The sequence below is a fragment of the Leguminivora glycinivorella genome, chromosome 20, assembly GCF_023078275.1.
Source record: "Leguminivora glycinivorella isolate SPB_JAAS2020 chromosome 20, LegGlyc_1.1, whole genome shotgun sequence".
Lineage (NCBI taxonomy): Eukaryota > Metazoa > Arthropoda > Insecta > Lepidoptera > Tortricidae > Leguminivora > Leguminivora glycinivorella.
In genome coordinates this window covers 8,687,138-8,707,147 of record NC_062990.1, presented here as the reverse complement: position 1 = coordinate 8,707,147, position 20,010 = coordinate 8,687,138, and the positions used below count along the sequence as shown (strand labels likewise).

General features: G+C 37.2%; 1 protein-coding gene across 1 annotated transcript in view; it reads right to left on the bottom strand.

Annotated features, from left to right (window-relative positions):
- LOC125236884 (pleckstrin homology-like domain family B member 2) overlaps nucleotides 1-20,010 on the bottom strand; it is a 53,778-nt gene extending 33,768 nt beyond the window's left edge. Inside the window, exons 1-9 of the mRNA XM_048143792.1 lie at nucleotides 19,161-20,010; nucleotides 18,496-18,601; nucleotides 18,097-18,217; nucleotides 15,368-15,570; nucleotides 13,805-14,523; nucleotides 12,722-12,921; nucleotides 11,416-11,541; nucleotides 9,774-10,939; nucleotides 8,275-8,473 (exon numbers count right to left, since the gene is read on the bottom strand). Coding sequence (XP_047999749.1) covers nucleotides 8,275-8,473; nucleotides 9,774-10,939; nucleotides 11,416-11,541; nucleotides 12,722-12,921; nucleotides 13,805-14,523; nucleotides 15,368-15,570; nucleotides 18,097-18,217; nucleotides 18,496-18,601; nucleotides 19,161-19,655 — 3,335 coding nt within the window. The 5' untranslated portion in view covers nucleotides 19,656-20,010. The remainder of the gene's footprint in view (nucleotides 1-8,274; nucleotides 8,474-9,773; nucleotides 10,940-11,415; nucleotides 11,542-12,721; nucleotides 12,922-13,804; nucleotides 14,524-15,367; nucleotides 15,571-18,096; nucleotides 18,218-18,495; nucleotides 18,602-19,160) is intronic.

The following is a 20,010-nucleotide window of genomic DNA, read 5'->3' as shown; positions in this document are numbered from 1 at the left end:
TCTGTTGTGTCTGGGTCCTTAATCAACTTACGTTTGCGGTCAATTTTCTTAGTGTCTTCCGTTTCCTTGCGAGTAATCTTCGTCTTTGTAGCTAAATCCTTGTCACCAATTTTACGTTTCCGATTAACCTTCTTCTTTATAATGTCTCTGTCTTCAATCTCGGTGTCTGTTGTGTCCGGATCTTTGGCCATTGTATCAACCACCTCTTCCGTGTCGGTGTCTGTTGATTCATTGTCACTTTTCTTATCAACCTGTGATACTGCCTTTGTCAGATAAACCTCTGGTAAATCTTCAGTGTCTGTAGACTCTGACTTTGTCAGATCAATCTCGTCCTCTTGTTCAGTGTCGGAAGGGTCTGCCGGTTCATTGTCTATTCTTGACTGACAAATCTCTTCATACGACAAATCTTCCAAAATTGGTGTTACAACCTGTGATACTGCCTTTGTCAGATTAACCTCTGGTAAATCTTCAGTGTCTGTAGACTCTGACGGTTCATTGTCTATTCTTGACTGACAAATCTCTTCATACGACAAATCTTCCAAAATTGGTGTTACTGCCTTGTCTATCGGTATATCTGCCATCTCTGTTGCCTGTGCAGTGTAAGGCAACTGTTGAATTTGTTGGCTATAGCTCAGTTGTATAGAATTTACAGCCATAGCCACTTCATGATCCATTGTGAATGTTGTAAAGTACTCACCGACAGCAACCTTACTTGGATACTTTTTGTCGTTCATAGTGTTTAACACCTCATAAGCCAAATCATTTCGTTGATCTTCTATTGGCGTTGGGCTATAACTATGAGCCTGGTGTACTAGACTTGGAATATATGGCTCTGGCATCTTATTTTCGTGATGCGAGCTCAATATATGAGTAGACGTAAGGCTCCAATGTTTTGTCACTTTTGAACAAATTTTGCAAGTGTACTGCTTCTTGCATCATGCATCTTGGTTGACTGTACATCCGAAATCGGATCGGGTAAGGCCGTTTCCACATTATCCGATCCGATATCGGATGTCGGACCGACATCCTACATCCGATAAACGCTTCCGATAGTGTCGGATGTCGGTCCGATAAAACGCATTGTTCCAAATCAATGAAGTATGATTTTGTATCATAAAATATTAAAAAAATGTTTTATATTTAATAATTATAAGCACTATATCCTAAATATTATATTGTAAAATTAAAGTAACGAGCATAAAAAATACTCAAGAGTGTCAGGCAAAATAAATAATTTTACATTCAACTATATCTACTAAAAGATGAAAAAACTAGTATCCACAATTCGGACCGATGCATTACAACCTTCTTTTTTCCATGGAAATTGTCAACTATTTTGAATTTCGATCATTAGCAGCTGTTTAATAGACGCCATTTTTTCACGCATACTACTATACAAACGTATACATACATTATATACGCACACAAACAAATATTATCGTCCGACAACTGGCGGGGGGTCCGGCATGCCAAAAAATGTCGGAAGCGTCCTGCCGATATCGGCAGTTCGATGGTGCCTCGGACAAAAACTGTTGTAGGAAATTGCCATCGGCATTAAATCCGCAATTTTTGCGTTTTAGGTATATCGTTTTTTAGGAATAGCTATTAAATACATAAATGAAGACCTGGAAGCGCATAAATCTTACATTTTACATCCTTCCTACATCCGATATCGGATCGGATAATGTGAAAACGGCCTAATGTGCAAATGCGCTAAAGGTGTAGCGCCATATTGTATGTATACAGGCGTGTCCAGATATTTGTGAGCACCTTGGCTGCCCCGATATTACTGATGGCGATTACCAAATGCACAAACGCTCACGAAACGCTCACGAAAATATCGTCACTACTTTTAAAAAGTCTTCGTCTATCAATGAAAAGAAAATTGTAGTAAGTATGTATGGAATGCATATAGACTTACTGCGTTTTAACTTTGAGGAGCAGCGTGAGATACGAGATTTTTTAAAAGTAGTGACGATATTTCTTCTCTTTCGTATCGTAGCTCTTGCGTATTGGCGCGACAGAGTCAGACTACATTTCTGCGGCGTTTCGCGTCGCAGAAATGTCAGCTATGGGGCCTGGTGGCGACTATAGGTATAATATATACATACAGAGGTGAAAACATCTGCGTTCTCAATTGGTGCCGAGGATGTTTATGAACGCAGTGACACTGGGCTATACAGAATGATCTACATACATATAACTCACTCGATATTTAATATTTAAATTAATTATTCAGTATTATTCACATGGTTTTAAGGTTTTGCCTTTTATCAACTGAGACGTAGACATTGTCACGTAGACATGAAGACTCTCTAAGAAATTCGTATAAATAGACTGGCAATTTTCATCCTTATGGTAAGCGACAACGTGGAACAAAAGTTACAGTCACCAGCATAAATAAGTGATGATTTCTGTACCTTGTCACATTAACATCTTGATTGAAATTTCATACGACAAGGTACAGAAATCATCACTTATTTTTTATGCCGGTGGCTGTACATTGGAAGCAACAGCTTGTACACGTTATTACGCACGGCACGGATCGACCAATTCTTTTATTGTAAAGTTCTTAAATTTGCCCCATTTTGCGTTGGTCATATATTCTTCATTCGTCACGTTTGTCATTACTGTCAGTAGGTAGTCTTTATCGGCTTTGATTATACGAGTTACTGGTTTTTTTTCTTTTGGTATTTTCGCTTAATCTACCTAAGCCTGGGGCCCGCTTTGACAAGTAATTCCAAGATGTGGCGTAGGCACTAGTTTTACGAAAGCGACTGCCATCCGACTTTCCTAATTGGGTTTAGTCCGGTTTCCGCACAATGTTTTCCTTCACTGAAAACTGTAAAGCATAAGTTCCAAAAAAATCATTGGTACGAGCCGGGGTCACAACCCGCGACCTCCGGATTGAAAGTCGCACGATCTTACCGCCAGGCTACCAACGCTTTCCTTAGTTCTACCAAAGACATATGTAACTCCGTATAGACAGATAAGGTCTAAGAAAAAAAACGTACCTCAAAGCCATAGAGAAAAAGGTACGGTGGCCTAGATGGCGCTAATATTAATATTTGACATTTTAATACATAAGACATTTTAATAGCTAAGAATATGGGCCAAATTGTCAAAACTGAGGTTCAAAAGTTTTAAGCTTGTGTCGAGAGATGGCTGTCTATGCACTGTGATTACACACTTTACTTTGACAGTAACTCTCTATAATACTCCTTCCTCGTTGGTCCTACGTACGTACGACATACGAACTTAAAATGATACCAAAAAGAAACGAACATTGTTCATACTTTATTAGTCAAATGAAAGCTACACCCTGTACACGTGCGGCTCGTCAAATATGGCCGCTCCGAATCCGTGACCGTATTAAATTATTAATATGTCACCGAGCGCGTTCTATCGCCACGTATGGATGGAGTGCATCGCATTTCCTGATTCTTAATCATATGCGTCGTTCTAGAGCAAAAGGTACAGTCAAGTATAAAAATATGGGTGTACACAATACACATCTTACTCAAAAATATGTCCTATAGCATCTTAGTCCGGTGTAATAAGAGCGTAATACCTTATTTATGAGACGATTATTTCGATACGTACTTTTGCACTTGACTGTACCACATTGGCATTTAAGCTTTAATAAGTGTGAGTTCGTATGTAGATATGAGCTAATTTCGTGGTAAGCAACAGTGTGGTTCTTTTTAGTTGAGAGCGTCACATATGGTATTGTGATTTTTGTTCGGTTTAAAATGTTTAAATTTTCAAAAGTATGATCAATAGTAAACATAATAAAATTTTAAAAAACCCCCGACCGCGATATAGTGGACCGATTTTTATGAAACATGGCTAAGAACACTCCCGACTAACTCAGCTTTCAAACAAAAGAAACTAAATCTAAATCGGTTCATCCGTTCGGGGGCTACGATGCCACAGACAGACACAGATAGACAGACAAACAGACAGATGGACAGACAAACAGACAGAGAGACAGACAGACAGACACGTCAAACTTATAACACCCCTTCGTTTTTGCGTCGGGGGTTAAAACGTCTAATAGTCTTGTAAAAACACGGGATCCGTGTAAAATTAAATCATCCTCCTTGCGTTATCCCGGCATTTGCCACGGCTCATGGGAGCCTGGGGTCCGCTTTGACAACTAATCCCAAGATTTGGCGTAGGCAAAAGTTTTACGAAAGCGACTGCCATCTCACCTTCCAACCCGAAGGGTAACTAGACCCTATTGGAATTAGTCCGGTTTCCTCACGATGTTTTCCTTCACCGAAAAGCGACTGGCAAATATCAAATGACATTTGGCACATAAGTGAAAAACTCATTGGTATCAATGTGTAACAGTAAATATACTTAAATAATTATAAAATAAAATTAAACTAAAAATGAATCTTTTCATTACCATATGTAATGAGCTAATGAGTAAATTAATAAGAGACGGACAAGTTTCATATTGAAACTCTATATCATCTACATAGGGTGTAAAACTAGGGTTAACCGGTTAACCGTTAAAAACCGGTTAACCGAGACTTTTTGGCCTCTGTTAAAAACCGGTTTTTATAGTCTCTAACCGGTTAATAACCGAAACTGTATTTATTTCTCAAAATTTGGAAAATTAGGCATTAAAAGGTTCAAAAATACATAATTATTTAATGTTTTGTAATAATAAAGATTCATTCATTACGTTTCATTGACAACATTATTATCTATACAACTAGGGAACAAATCAAATTATTTTATTGAATATTTTTGATTTGTTGTTTTTGTTGTTGTTGTTGTTTTGGTTTTTTCTTTCGTGTATGATATCTATTTCAATTTAACATTATTATCTGTAATGATTTTATTTTAAAAATTAGTCCCGAGTCTACTCAATTATACATTTTATACAATACAGTAGATTCCGGTTAGTATATTACGACTCCGCATAGACCTAACATCCAACCTCTTACAACGACATAAGCACAGGTATTTATTTGGTTTTCGTATGTGATAGTATGAAAGTACATCCGTTTATTACGACTCCGATTTTAACGACCAGCCGCTTTTTACGACACATTTTACACAGAATCCGTCCATCAAGTCCGATTGCAACGACGAGCGACAACGTTTTTAGTTTTACTAGTAAATTGAGGAAACAAAGCTACTTCCACCCAAGCACGGCCCCCTGTCTTGCCTACAACAAGTAGCAAGATTACATTGTGGCCACGTAACTTTTTGGAGTATTGCTTTTAAAATTTTAACAATTTGTTCGCCTCGGGTAACTTATAAGCTAAATAGAACCCAATTTGTATTTTTCGATTGCGTATAAACTAGCTTTACTTGAAAATGATGAGCAAGCACGAATACTAAAAAGGACTTTTCTAACTAAACAAGTCACAATAAAATAAGGTATTAATACTATGATGATAATAATAACCTGTAAATAAACCTATTGATTGAAATGTTTTAGTAATAGAGATGTAGATATTACTTTTAATTAAAAGAAATGAAATTAGTTTTGTACGACATCCGGTTAGTACGACGTAATATCAGTGGTCCCTTGAGCGTCGTTGTAACCGGAGTCTACCGTATATTTCAAACTATATTTTTTAAAAGAAAGGTAAAATGGAGATCTTGGTTTTCTTACATAAATTGCTTGTATTACTAGGGGCTCTGGGAGCTGTAGACCTTCGCGACATGCCTAGAAAACGCAACTGACGAATCACATTCAAACCACACAAGCCTTTTTTAGCAATTTCCGCATTTACCAAATTTCCAAAAACTGGATAAAAATGATCTTCATCGTGCAAGTAATACCTGCTACGATATCATCAACATCAGAATTCTTAAAGGTAATGGTAATTATTGCGTAGTACGGCCATTTACTAAAAATCCTCAAAACCGGTTAATAACCGGTTAACCGGTTTTGAAGGAAAAGTCTCGGTTATTAACCGGTTTTTAAGTTAACCGGTTTTTGCAGACCCTAGTTAAAATCGGGGCATTTTCAGAAATCGGGACACAAAATTAGTGACAGTTGTTAACAAAAATTAACTCGATGTCAGTTTTGTAACGACAATTAAGAATTAAATTTGTCTTAAAACCAACCTTTTTCATATTATAAATGTAGAATATTGCGTCAAGTTTATGTAATTAACACAAAAGCAATATTTTTATTAAAATGTCATGCTTAATTGTCGTCACAAAACTGACGTCGAGTTAATGTTTGTTAACAACTTTCACTAATTTGGGGTCCCAATTTTTGAAAATGCCCTTCGATCGGCGTCTAAAGTCAAGGATTGTCATTTCGGCTAGGCCGACTGAGCCTCTCATCAAAACCTAAGTAAATATCACAGAATAATTAAGGTACAGAAAGGTTTCCTATAAACCCCAAGTATGACAGTTCAGGGTCCCTTTCTACTATTTAGGGTTGTCAAATACCACATATTTTTCTTATACTAGCTTTTGCCCGCGGCTTCGCTCGCGTTAGAAAGAGACAAAAAGTAGCCTATGTCACTCTCCATCCCTTCAACTATCTCCACTTAAAAAATCGCGTCAATTCGTCGCTCCGTTTTGCCGTGAAAGACGGACAAACAAACAGACACACACACTTTCCCGTTTATAATATTAGTATGGATGGTAGCGCTCGCAATGTCAAGCTGGACCAACGTCAAAAACCGATCGAACTGACTGTAGTAGAATTTTGTTCCTTAAATGGTCTTAAAATCAAAAAAATATCATTAAAATTAAAAAAAATGGAGAATTGGAGAATGGAGATTATTGCACAAAACAATTAAAAAAAAAAAACCTAAGCCTACCATACCATAGCCTGTTGTCTACCATAGTTAAAGTTATGTGCTTAATTTTTTGATATCATCTTGTTATATTGGTGAGCAATAAAGAATATTTGTATTGTATTGTATTTGTATTGTATTGTATTTGTATTGCAAGCCTGTAATCAATAGTACGAACGGTGTCTTTTGGTTCAACAACATATACATATAGGTACTATTATTTTCAAAAGATTCAAATTTTATGATTCAGTACGTCCACGTACTTTAATGACTCAAAACAAATATGCACACAACACACACTATATTCTCAACGCAGTCACGTACAGTCGACTACAAAGAGATGTATACACTTTTTCACCTTATTGCATTGTAATAAGGTGATAAAATGGATACATCTCTTTGTAGTCGACCATACGTAAAATTCACTGCCACAAAGCACATAAGAAAATTACAAACACGGTTGTCATTTGTTTATGCAATAACGCTAAACTATTCCTTCTCAAACTTTGAGCTCCTACACAAAGGTATGCTATCTCAAAGAAATCACAAAATATTACACTGTAATAAAGCATAGAAGAATATCACACAAAAGATTGTCATTTGTTTATACTAGAACACTGTTCCTTGTTCGATTGTGAGCTCTTACACAAAGGCGATAGAATCGATATAGACTATTATAGACGTCAGCGTTTATACGCGTTGGTCGCGAATGGTATACGCGAAGAGACTGACTATCTTATCAGGCCGATACGCTGTGACCGGGTTAGCTCTATCGATATTCGCGAGCAATAGGTATACTCGTATATACTGGTAGCACAGACGAGTATCAGATATAATAAATAAATAAATATTGGGGACACCTTACACAGATCAACTTAGCCCCAAACTAAGCAAAGCTTGTACTATGGGTGCTAGGCGGCGACGATATACATACTTAACTAGATAATTATATACATATATACTTACATAGAAAACATCCATGACTCAGGAACTCTGGTCCTCACACAAATAAACGCCCTTACCGGGATTCGAACCCAGGACCGCGGCTCAGCAGGCAGGATCACTACCGACTGAGCCAGACCGGTCGTCATATATCATTTAACTTTCCAAAACTTAAATTAGGTCTTATTTCGGTATTTTTAACTTACGCCGTGCGAAGCCCCTGGGCTTGCGGAGTCGCTATATTTGTACCTAAATGTTTTTTTAATACCACATCGGTGGCAAATACCTATTAATCACACAACCTGTCTGATGATAAGCAGTCGCCGCAGCTTATGAACGCCTTGAATGTAAATGAAATTATGAAATACTTCTCGTCAAAAACGTTGGTAATGTTGAAACTGTCGTCCATGGCAGTCGTGTGGTCAACTTCCACAATGTGGCAGTCGCTGTCGAAAGACTATGACTGCTCGTTGCGCGTGCGCTGGTCCCATAGCTTCTTGGTCTCTTGTGTTGTGCTGACTGTCTGAATTTACAGTAAAATAATTCTTACCTCTCGTCAAACACGTTGGTGATGTTGTAACTGTCGTCCATGGCAGTCGTGTGGTCAACTTCCACGCTGTGGCAGTCGCTGTCGAAAGACTTGGACTGTTCGTTGCGCGTGCGCTGGTCCCATAGCTTCTTGGTCTCGTCTTGCACGCGGCGCTTCAGTTCTGAGATCTTCTCTCGCTCGTTTTCTATTACTTGGCAGCCTGTTAGGAAAATGGCCGATTTAAACTAAAGCATACAAAAAAAGCGTACCGCTGAAAGGTGGGCTTTTAGGCTTAAAACTAGATGGCGCTGTTCGCAGCCTGGAAGTGGCCAAAATCATATTTTCCCCAAATAGTTTTGCGTGTTTTTATTTTTTTATAAGAACAAATGACATGCTTCTTTGTTTGAATATCATGATATCACGTCAATACACATTTTGAAAAAAAAAACCGGCCAAGAGCGTGTCGGGCCACGCTCAGTGTAGGGTTCCGTAGTTATAGTTATATATAGTTATATATTTTTCTCAAAAACTACTGAACCTATCAAGTTCAAAACAATTTTCCTAGAAAGTCTTTATAAAGTTCTACTTTTGTGATTTTTTTCATATTTTTCAAACATATGGTTCAAAAGTTAGAGGGGGGGGGGACGCACTTTTTTTCCTTTAGGAGCGATTATTTCCGAAAATATTAATATTATCAAAAAACGATCTTAACAAACTCCTATTTATTTTTTAATACCTATCCAACAATATATCACACGTTGGGGTTGGAATGAAAAAAAATATCAGCCCCCACTTTACATGTAGGGGGGGTACCCTAATAAAACATTTTTTTCTATTTTTTATTTTTGCACTTTGTTGGCGTGATTGATATACATATTGGTACCAAATTTCAGCTTCCTAGTGCTAATGGTTACTGAGATTATCCGCGGACGGACGGACGGACGGACGGACGGACGGACGGACGGACGGACGGACGGACGGACGGACGGACGGACGGACAGACAGACATGGCGAAACTATAAGGGTTCCTAGTTGACTACGGAACCCTAAAAAGGCATCATCAGTGTAGTTATGACAGTATTTAATAGGTGGCGCTAAAAATCGAGGTACGATTCTTAGAATGAAGATTGTAAACCCTATATAAAGTATCCTTGCTTAAAGTATTTTAAAGTAAAATTAACGTAAAGCTCATAAAGACAGTATTAGACAAAAGGAACTAATCTACAAATCAACCTATAAATATATTTCTGGCAACAGGAAAAGTCGTAATTAAAATGACGAATCCCTTTCCTGATAATACTATTAAGAAATTCAAGAGATATATGTATTTGTTATTTTCTGTTGCCCAAATAAACATTTTCATTTTCAAATAATAAATCGCGTAACTTTAGAAATACCATGTCACAGTGTATGACTCTTGATTACTTAAGTTTTTTATATCAACAAATATATTTGTAGCAATTTCATGAGATGTTGAATCAAACTTTTCTAAAGCAATCGAGTAAGCTTCTATTACATACCTTGTTCTTCCAACATCTCCATCCTTTTCCTCTCAATCTCCATCAGACTATCCAACGTTCTCTTCCCCAAAGAGTTCATATCAGTATCACTGGACAATATGGGAGCATCCATAGTAACCTTCGATATCCTATCTATATCGTCCTGCGACGGTACTTTACCGGACTCCGATATTCTGCTAAACTCTCTCACGCTAGGCTCGTCCCCACAACTCTTTCTATGTAAAACTTTATTATTCTTATCTTCTGTTTTCTGCTCTTCATCTTCTTCTTTAATATCATCTTCTTTCATTAACTTGTCAGGCGATAAAGACTTAGCTTTATACTTATTGTCAAAACTGGGTTTAGCGTTTTTAACGTATCTGTTCTTAGGTTCTTCATCTTTAATTTCGACTTTTACTTCTTTAGATTTCTTGAATGAGTCTTTTTTGATAATTTTACCTAAAGCGGCAAACGTCGGGATTTTAGACGAAGACGCGCTTTTAACTGGACCATTCTTGCCTTTGGAATGTCTTAAACTATTAAACCTATCTAGAGCAACATCATTTTCAATAGTATCATTATTGTAAAACATGTTCTCGTTCAAACTCTGCGACATTATGTCTTTATCTTTCTTTTTACTTTTCCTTTTCAACGAATCGAAGTTCCGTTCCCAAAATCCTTTCTTCTCTTTAGAAGTTGAGGACTTAGATGGACTTTCGCTGTCTTCATCGCAAACTCGTCTTTCGATGTCTACAATCATGGATTGTGACATTTGATCGATGGAGTTAAATTTATCTTTTAGTATGTTAGTGTGTTCTTCGAACTGGGTGACTTTTACGTCTAGATCGTCGCTGTCACTACTTTGTGGAGAATATCCGAACTCTCCAGATTTAGCTCTGGTTTGGTCTGTGTAGAAAGCGCTATCTGGTGATTGTGTTCTTTCTAGTTCATTCAATTTAGCTACCATAGGTTTTAATTCTTTTTCTACAGTTTGTACTTTACCAGTCAACTCTTCTACTTCGTTAAGTAGTCTTACATATTCTGCTTGTAGTATTTTAGTTTCGTCTAAGGCTGAAGTTAAGTTGCTGTTGGCTTCGGATTTGAGTGTCAGTATTCTTGTTTTTTGCGCTTCTATTTTCTTTGTTAGTTGAATTATTTCGTTTTGTAAGTCCTCGCGGTTCGCTAGTCTGTAACAAAAAAGTTATTAGAATTGGTATAAACAGAATGTGGTGACTAAATGTGACTTTCTCAATTAAAAGGTACCAAATAATCACTGAACATAAGAACGAAATTTGAAATACAAGAATAATCTGTCTCTACTTTTTAACCCCCGACGCAAAAACGACGGGGTGTTATAAGTTTGACGTGTCTGTCTGTGTGTGTCTGTCTGTTGCATTGTAGCTCCCGAACGGATGAACCGGTTTATATTTAGTTTTTTTTGTCTGAAAGCTGAGTTAGTCGGGAGTGTTCTTAGCCATGTTTCATGAAAATCGGTCTACTTTGTCGCGGTCGAGGTATTTTTCAAAATTTAAATTTTGTGGTTAGGTAAGGTTATTATTAGCGCAGGAGACAACAGTGGTGGGACTAGTGCCATATGGTAAGCGATAATGTGGTACCTTTAACTAGTTTGATAACGTCGCAGATAATGAATAAAATAACTTACAATTCTGACTCCTCTTCCAAATGCTGGAACTCCAGGTCTTCGAATATCTTTGTCTCGTTGTCCAAAATGTCCTGCGCGTTTTGAAGCTCTTCCACCGTCGCTCCGTTGTCTAGGTCCTTCTTTATCCTGGAAAAAACTTGTTCATTATACATGTGTGTTTCGGGTGTTTATGGGCGACAGTGGTCGCTTACCATCAAGCGACCTGTCTGCTCATTTGCCCCCTATCGCATAACACTCCCTCCGATCGTGTTTTTATTTATCGCCACTCTTTTTGAAATTCTTCTTTTCTGCACTTGTATCTTAATGTACCTACTTAAAGCGCTATCTTACCGCACTAGTGCAATAACTAGCTTGTTATGCAAATATATCAAAAATGAAACGTAGTACGATAAATTTGTTAGATTAGTTAAGTAGATTAGTTAATTCGATAGATTCTACTTAGGTGGGCCATTTTTATGTGGTTTCCACTCAGAATCGCGAGCTCTTTCAATCCTAATAAGAGAAAAAAAGGGTCCTAAGTTTTTTTTTCCGTTACCATTTTTTCATACATTTTGTATGGCGGTAACGGAATGGAAGATTTGAAAAATGTATGAAAGTCTTGGGACATTTTTTTTCTTTAATCAGGATCGAAAGACCTCTCGATTTTACTTGTCACTCTTTTGAGTATGAATCGCGTAAAAAATACCCATGTTACAAAAGTGGGGTGGACAACTTTGAAAAAAAATGGCCCAGGTAATCCGCAACTCTTCTTAAAAAAATCATTTTACATTAGCATTTTGATTTATAGCCTCTACTTCGATTTATTTAATGATATGCAGCAAACGAGCAGACGAGCCGCCATAAGGTACCATAACCAAACTGAATACAATCCATAATCCATACTAATATTATAAATGGGAAAGTGTGTGTGTCTGTTTGTTTGTCCGTCTTTCACGGCAAAACGGAGCGATGAATTGACGTGTTTTTTTTTAAGTGGAGATAGTTGGAGGGATGGAGAGTGATATAGGCTACTTTTTGTCTCTTTCTAACGCGAGCGAAGCCGTGGGAAAATGCTAGTAATATTACAAAAGGGAAAGTGTGTGTGTCTGTTTGTTTGTCTATCTTTCACGGCAAAACGGAGCGACGAATTAACGTGATTTTTTAAGTGGAGGTAGTTGAAGGGATGGAGAGTGACATAGGCTACTTTTTTTCTGTTTCTAACCGCACTTTTCCCTAGAATAGGGGGTACAAGTTTTTATGGAGCATTCCGTAATTTTCGAAGCGATACCGCGGGCAAAAGCTAGTTTTCTTATAAATGTATACTTACCACTCAACCTTCATAGTAGCAATATCGACTCTCTCTTTCAGCTCCTTCTGCCGCGCCTCCTGTTTCTCCTTTAACTGCTTAATATCTTCTTCTATCTTCTTCGCGTTCTCCGCTAGCTCCATCTTCTTCCTCTGTTCTATGTTTAATATCGCGATCTCTGAGTCGTATTCGCCTTTTATTAGGGCTTTCTCCATTTCGAGCTGGAATTAATTAGGTTTTATGAGTATTGATTGAATCATTACTATCATTAGCTTTATTAATGAGATTAGTGGGCTATTTTACCACAGTGACCTTGACACTTGACACTGACATGTGCCTATTTCTGGGTTGATAAGTAACTTTGTTACTCAGCGTCAATATTTCCTTGTTCAACAGGCAATGAACGGCAAAGTGTCACTGTCGAACGACAATTCGTCACTACTTTAAAAAAACTTGTATCTTCGTGTGTCAATGAAAAGAAAATTGTAGTAAGTATGTATGGAATGCATATAGACTTACTGCGTTTTAACTTTGAGGAGCAGCGAGAGATACGAGATTTTTTCAAAGTAGTGACGAATTGTCACTGTTGTGAAATAGACCACAGGTGTATACAGGATCGGGCCAGTCATTAGATAATAGGTAAGGGTTAATATAATTAATATTATCCGTGAGTAATATAGTAATTATACTATCAGAAAAGAAATTATTGTTAAACAATGTCCACTAGATTTTTAAATACATACATATACATAAACTCATGCCAGTATTCCCTAAAGGGCCAAGCAAGATGCATGACACTGCTCAAGTTTCAGTCTCTTAGCAATTTTTTTAATTAATACATCAGTATTTTAAGGAACTAAGTATGTAGCCAAGTATTTTTTTCACTGATTTGGTTTGGAATAGAAAATGTGGAAAATTAATGCTTTGAGATTTGAACTCATGGCCTCTGAATCGATACTCAAGCGTTCTGCCAACTGAGCGACCAAGATCACAACCAAGCCAGCGATATTTTCCGCCATATTGGTATTATCGGTCAATGGAACCAAAAACTTAAATTTTTCACTGATTTATTTAAATGTTCATAAACTAAAAAGTGTGACTTACCTCTCTCAAAATGTCATCTTCCTGCGACCTTATTTCAGACATCTTACATTTCAATTCATGTATTTTTGCAACTAACTTCTTCCTCTCTTCTTTGAGACTGTCACATTTGCTTTTCAGATCAGACATATTAACATCCAAATTACTGTCAATAGAGTCAGCTTCAATATCTATCTGTTTCAATCCATCCTGTATCTGTTTCATCATCTTCTCCCTCTTATTCTGTTCTAGATCTTTCTCGAATTCTTCTAACTCTGGTATGTCAGCCATTAGTTCTTTTTTTACATCATCGAAACTTTGGTTCTTTGTTAACGTGTTTTCATTTACGAAAACTTCGTCAGATTCAGAATTTGAGTTTAATCGTTGTAAATCATCTTTTTCTGTAACTATAGTTGAATGTCGTTGTTCAATATCATTAGTGATATCAGCATCGTCTATCATTGGTATATCTTCTTCTAAACTTAATTGTTTTTCAATGCCAGAGAATTTCTCAGTGTTTTCTTTTTGTGTTGTTGTGCGTTCTTTATTTTCATTAGGAATATTAAAGTTAGGTTTTTTAGTATTATCTACAGGTGGTGGGGTGGGGAATATGAAGTATTGAGGGGAAGGGATGGGGTTTTTGTGAGCGAATGTCGTCTTTATCCTCGTTCTAGGGCTTTGGGAATTGGGCGATTTTGGCTTGAGGTTACCTCGGTTGTAGTAGACGTTTTCGTATGGACTACCTGTAAAATAAAATAAGAACTTTAGTAAAGCGAATATCTTTAAAACATGCTTTGCCTAAAGGTTGACTGATAGATAATGCCTTGTGGCATTAAGTTGTTATTTTACAGTTATAGGTGAATTTTATTCAGCTTTCTAATAAGCACAGGCAGGCAAGCACGGCCACGTGATAAACGATATAAAGTCAGGCCGTCCTTTTTGCACTATTTTTAAGTGCGACAGGGACGTACGGATGCGATAGTTTATCCATCTAATGTGCTACGCCCGCAGAACTGGATAATTCTTCAAATACCGGTATACCGATTTCGTCCATGCGGCTTCTATGCTCTATGGTATCTTAAGTTAATGATTGTTATTTTTAGGCCTATTTATATTTTAAATAAAGTAATATATTTTTCAGTACAGATGGTCGTTTTTTGACGCACTAGTTCGAGAAGTGGTTCATTATATGCCAGGTGCCAGGTCGAAACTTCGCAGGCTCATCTGTACTGAAAAACGTCGTACGATACACGTGCGAAAAGGAAATTCGTAACTCGTGTCGATTTAAAACACTCCCTTCGGTCGTGTTTTAATTTATCGCCAAACGTTTCGAACTTCCTTTTTTACGCGCTTGTATCGTAATGTACTATTTCAGTACAGATGGTGTATTTTTTACGCACTAGTGCGAGAAGTGGTTCGTTTTCATTATATGTCAGGTTGAAACTTCTGAGGGCCATCCGTACTGAAAAACGTCGTACGATATAACGATACACGTGCAAAAAGGAAATTCGTAACGAGTGGCGAAAAATTTAATCGACACTTCCTTTTTTACGCACTTGTATCGTAATGTACTATTTTTACACTTACCTATAGGTGAATTAACTTTATCCAGCTTCCTAATAAGCACAGGGCTGGACAATTCGTCTTCAAATACCGGTATACCGATTTCGTCCATGCGTCCTCTATGCTCTATGGTGTCTGGCGTCAGTGGCTCTATGTTTTCGTAGCTGGACACGTTTCTTTGGGGAGGTAGAGACTGGGACATGTTCTTGTTGTGACTAGTTTCGAATCTGAAACGAATGAGAGTTTAATAAGTGTGGTTGTTGGCGACTAGCCTTAATCGTTTGAAATCATGTCACTTTTTATACTTTTTTGAAATATATTTAAAATTGCAAACGGGACTTAATCGCGTATTTACTATGTTTTAAACACTATGTTTTAAACACTAACCTCCGACGTTTCAAGGACGGCATTGTCCCCGTGGTCTCGAAGCAGACTGGCTGAAGTTGACATCAACATCTTCTAGCTGTACGAGTTTTTCTAACTACCCGCACCTGGTCCTGACTACCCACTTGAACAGTTTGTGCACTAGGGATGTCACCTTGTCGACACACAACACTCACGATATTCGGATTTTCAACCCGCGATATTTGTTTCTTCTTGCATTTACTAATGACCGGGTTCCATGTGGATGAAATATTAAAACCTTCGTCTCGATTGAAATTTTTATACTTCTTAATTTCAATGGCTTCACGTATTTTTCTACTATAATACCCACGATCTGTAGAGAGAATTTTAGGGTTGTGAAGCTCAATCCAATGGTTAGGCCCTGACTGTAGCAAGTGTTCAGCAACGGCAGACTTGTTCACCTGGCGATTTTTGACAGCTGCGATATGTTCCTTGACCCTTTCCGCTATGGTACGTTTCGTCTCACCAATGTAGGAACTACCACAACTGCAATCAATCTTATAAACGCCCGGTGACTGGTACGGAATAACGTCCTTCGGGGACCTCAGGCTCCCTGCAATTTTGGATAAAGGGGTGTAGACCGTTTTTATAGAGTATCTGTCTAGTACCGTGTCTACAGATCGTGGGTATTATAGTAGAAAAATACGTGAAGCCATTGAAATTAAGAAGTATAAAAATTTCAATCGAGACGAAGGTTTTAATATCTCATCCACATGGAACCCGGTCATTAGTAAATGCAAGAAGAAACAAATATCGCGGGTTGAAAATCCGAATATCGTGAGTGTTGTGTGTCGACAAGGTGACATCCCTAGTGCACAAACTGTTCAAGTGGGTAGTCAGGACCAGGTGCGGGTAGTTCGAAAAACTCGTACAGCTAGAACATGTTGATGTCAACTTCAGCCAGTCTGCTCCGAGACCACGGGGACAATGCCGTCCTTGAAACGTCGGAGGTTAGTGTTTAAAACATAGTGTTTAAAACATAGTAAATACGCGATTAAGTCCCGTTTGCAATTTTAAATATGTGTAAAAATCGTGAATGTTTGAATCAGTGTTTTTTGAAATATGTCATATGTGTCGCTTAACTTCAAGCCTGGGTATTTCAATTCTGCTTTAAGGTTGAATATATATAAAATATAATATGATCTGAAAGATAACCAACCTTATAGCACAATGTATTTACCCAGTTTTGAAGTTAAGCGACACATATTATGAATCAGTCTACCTATTATCACCGAACTATCTGATTGTTTACCAACTTAAATAAATTAGAATAAGTGTTTTCATCATCCACATTAAGTTATACAGTCCACAACCCCGCTAGCTATCAGTAGTTTTTGTTTAAAATTAGACGGAAAACGATAAAAGTGGAACCCACAAGAATACAAACTCATGTATGTAGGTTTCATATTATAATAGTACTGAAAAATTACAAGATTTTACTAAGCAGCAACTTTTGGCAATGTCCGAAGTCTAGGAACTTCATTAAGCAACGGCTGATCTTTACTTGTCGAGAATATGACATTACATATTGCATTACATGTAGAAACCCTTAGATGACGGCTCTGTGACGTCATCATGGCACCACTTTTCGATATCTTTAATATGTTACGAGTATGGCCGATAGTCCACTATTATATGTATATCATAGAAATAAATGATCATAGGTCTGTATGCCTCCCTTTTTCTCCAACGTGAAGAAAAAGGATAGCATGTTGCCTATGATCATATTTCTATGATAAACATATGATACTGGACTATCGGCATGTTCTAAGTTGTATACCCTAGCAATAAGGACTTTGTTCATGAAGATTTTTTTTATTAATGTTATACCTATTCTTATTGTACATATCATGGTTCGCAATAAAGATTTACTTTACAATTTTCATTAAGTTGGAGAGAGAAAGCGGTATCATAATACTGATCGAGGAACGAGTAGAGTAACATATATCTCTTTTAGTATACCATCGAGCTAATTTGATGATGGATATAGGGTAAGAACTTTCGGGTTTTACGAACTGTCTCGATAAGTAAGGTGTAGCGGGGCAAATCTTGACTGGGGGGCCAATATAACTGGTCCATTTTTTCCGTGTTTTACAATGTTTGCATTATTAAATAGAGTATCCACCGGTTATATATGACAGGCGTGTTCAGTGGATACATGTAGAACTCAACGTCATAGTGTAATAATGGAAAAAACGGATCAATTACAATTGCCCCCCAGTCGAGATTTGTCCCGCTGTACCTTATTAGTTGCCCGCCAGTAAGGAAAATATAGTCATCGATAAAAGGTTAGTTATACCAAAAATTTGCGGGAAAAACGTACAATTACAAGGTATTTAGGTACTTACTTGTAATAGCCGTCGCTGGTTTGCACAAAGTTCGGGTTATTCATGGCGACGCTTCTAGGGAGGGAGCCATTTGTGATGATTTTGTTGTGAGGCCGCTTTTCTGTGGGAGTTATCGGTAAACCTGAAATTAAAAATAATTGAGTAAAAATTAAATGTCAATTACGGACAAACTTTTGTTGTAATTACTACTACAGTATACGACATAGGAACGTAAAATTAGCTGCAAAAATACATGGAAAAATTATGAATGAATTCATTGATAAATTCGCCGTGCACTTTTGCAGCTGATAGAACATTATCAACCTTCCACGTAATTAGTACTATTGTGAACTAGGATGATGCGGGCAATTTTTACCAATTTATATTACTACGTTGTATTTTCTAAAGTCTAAATCGTACCTGATGCGATCTGCCTCTCGTACTCTGCGCACATGTTGAGAATCTCTTCCAAACGCGCTGTTTCTGCCTCTTTCTGTTCCTCTTCTTTTATCCTATCCTGGTATGCCTGAAACAATATAATCTAGGTAAAAAATAAATAGGTTGAAGTTACACTTTTCGCGGCTAGAGGGTTTTTCAGGATTGGGGCCTAGTAGATATTACGAAAAACTTTGCTCAGAGGGCGCAACTTGCACTAATAAGGAGGGCTTACCGCGAGCCTTGTTCAACGTGTTGCCACTTTGTTGCACTAGTAAATTCGCACGTTGGTGTGACAGGGAAGGAAACAGAATACTTATTTCAAACGTGGTACCTTTGCACTCTCAACAAACCGCCGCCTTTGGAACTTTACTGGATTCAATTAATTAGGTAATTAAATATTGCGCATTAGTTAATATTAACACAAATGTAGTTGGTAAACAATAAAGCCCTAATGAATTAACTAAATATGCACCTAATACTTTAAACTAGGTACATATATGCCAGAGTCGAAATTGAAAAGACATCTCTAGAGTGCAGCCTAGGCCACATCGGCGAAATGGTGGATAACTGATTACCTAATATATTGGGTACAAAACAACGATAATATTACTCTAAACGTTTATTTTCATTTCGAACGATTTACTTACCATACCGCAAAACAGTTTGTCAATCTTCTTAATAATGCTGTTATAAATCTCATTTCTAACATAAAACTGATTATAACTCTTACACCTCATATCATTCCCAACTATAAACACATTATCATTTCCAGCTTTTATTTCTCCCATCTTGTTATTAATAATATTCTTCAATTCATCATAAGATTCTTTAATTTGAGTTTCGAGTTTCATAATTTTGCCATCCATAGAGTTTTCATGATTTTTAGTTTCTTTTATGTAATGGTTCGTCAAGATAGTGTTGACAGTTTTGTATATTTTGATGTCGTTTCGTAGTTTGGTAACGATTTCGAGTTTGTCGTTCACCGCACTGGTTATATCGATTATTTTATCGAATCTCGCCGCTTCTGATTTCTTATCGATTGTCAGCTTTAGCTCTTTTAGAGCTAGAGTGTTTTTCTTTAGATTTCTCACAAATAACTTCACTAGTTGCTTGTGTGATAATTTTCTTTCTGATACCGTCATTTTTTTCAAGTTCTTCGTATTTATTTAAAGTATTTGCTTATTAAAGTCCTGACATCGGTAGAAAAGTCGGTCGACTACTGCATTGGATGCCCGAGTTTCAGTAACTTGACATGCTCAATTAATTTTAAAATTACCGAATATAAGTTTAGTTCTACTGGCGTAAATGATTTACAAGATTGTAATGAATTATACATTTGCACGCACTAGAATTTCCTGATTATATTTTATTGGAAGTTATGTCATAGGTAAGTCTTGATATATTTTGAATTTTTTGATATTCAATTTCACTCGTCATATTTGTTTTAAACACAACACAAGCACTACTCGGCGGCAATCTCGACAAAAACTGATCTAA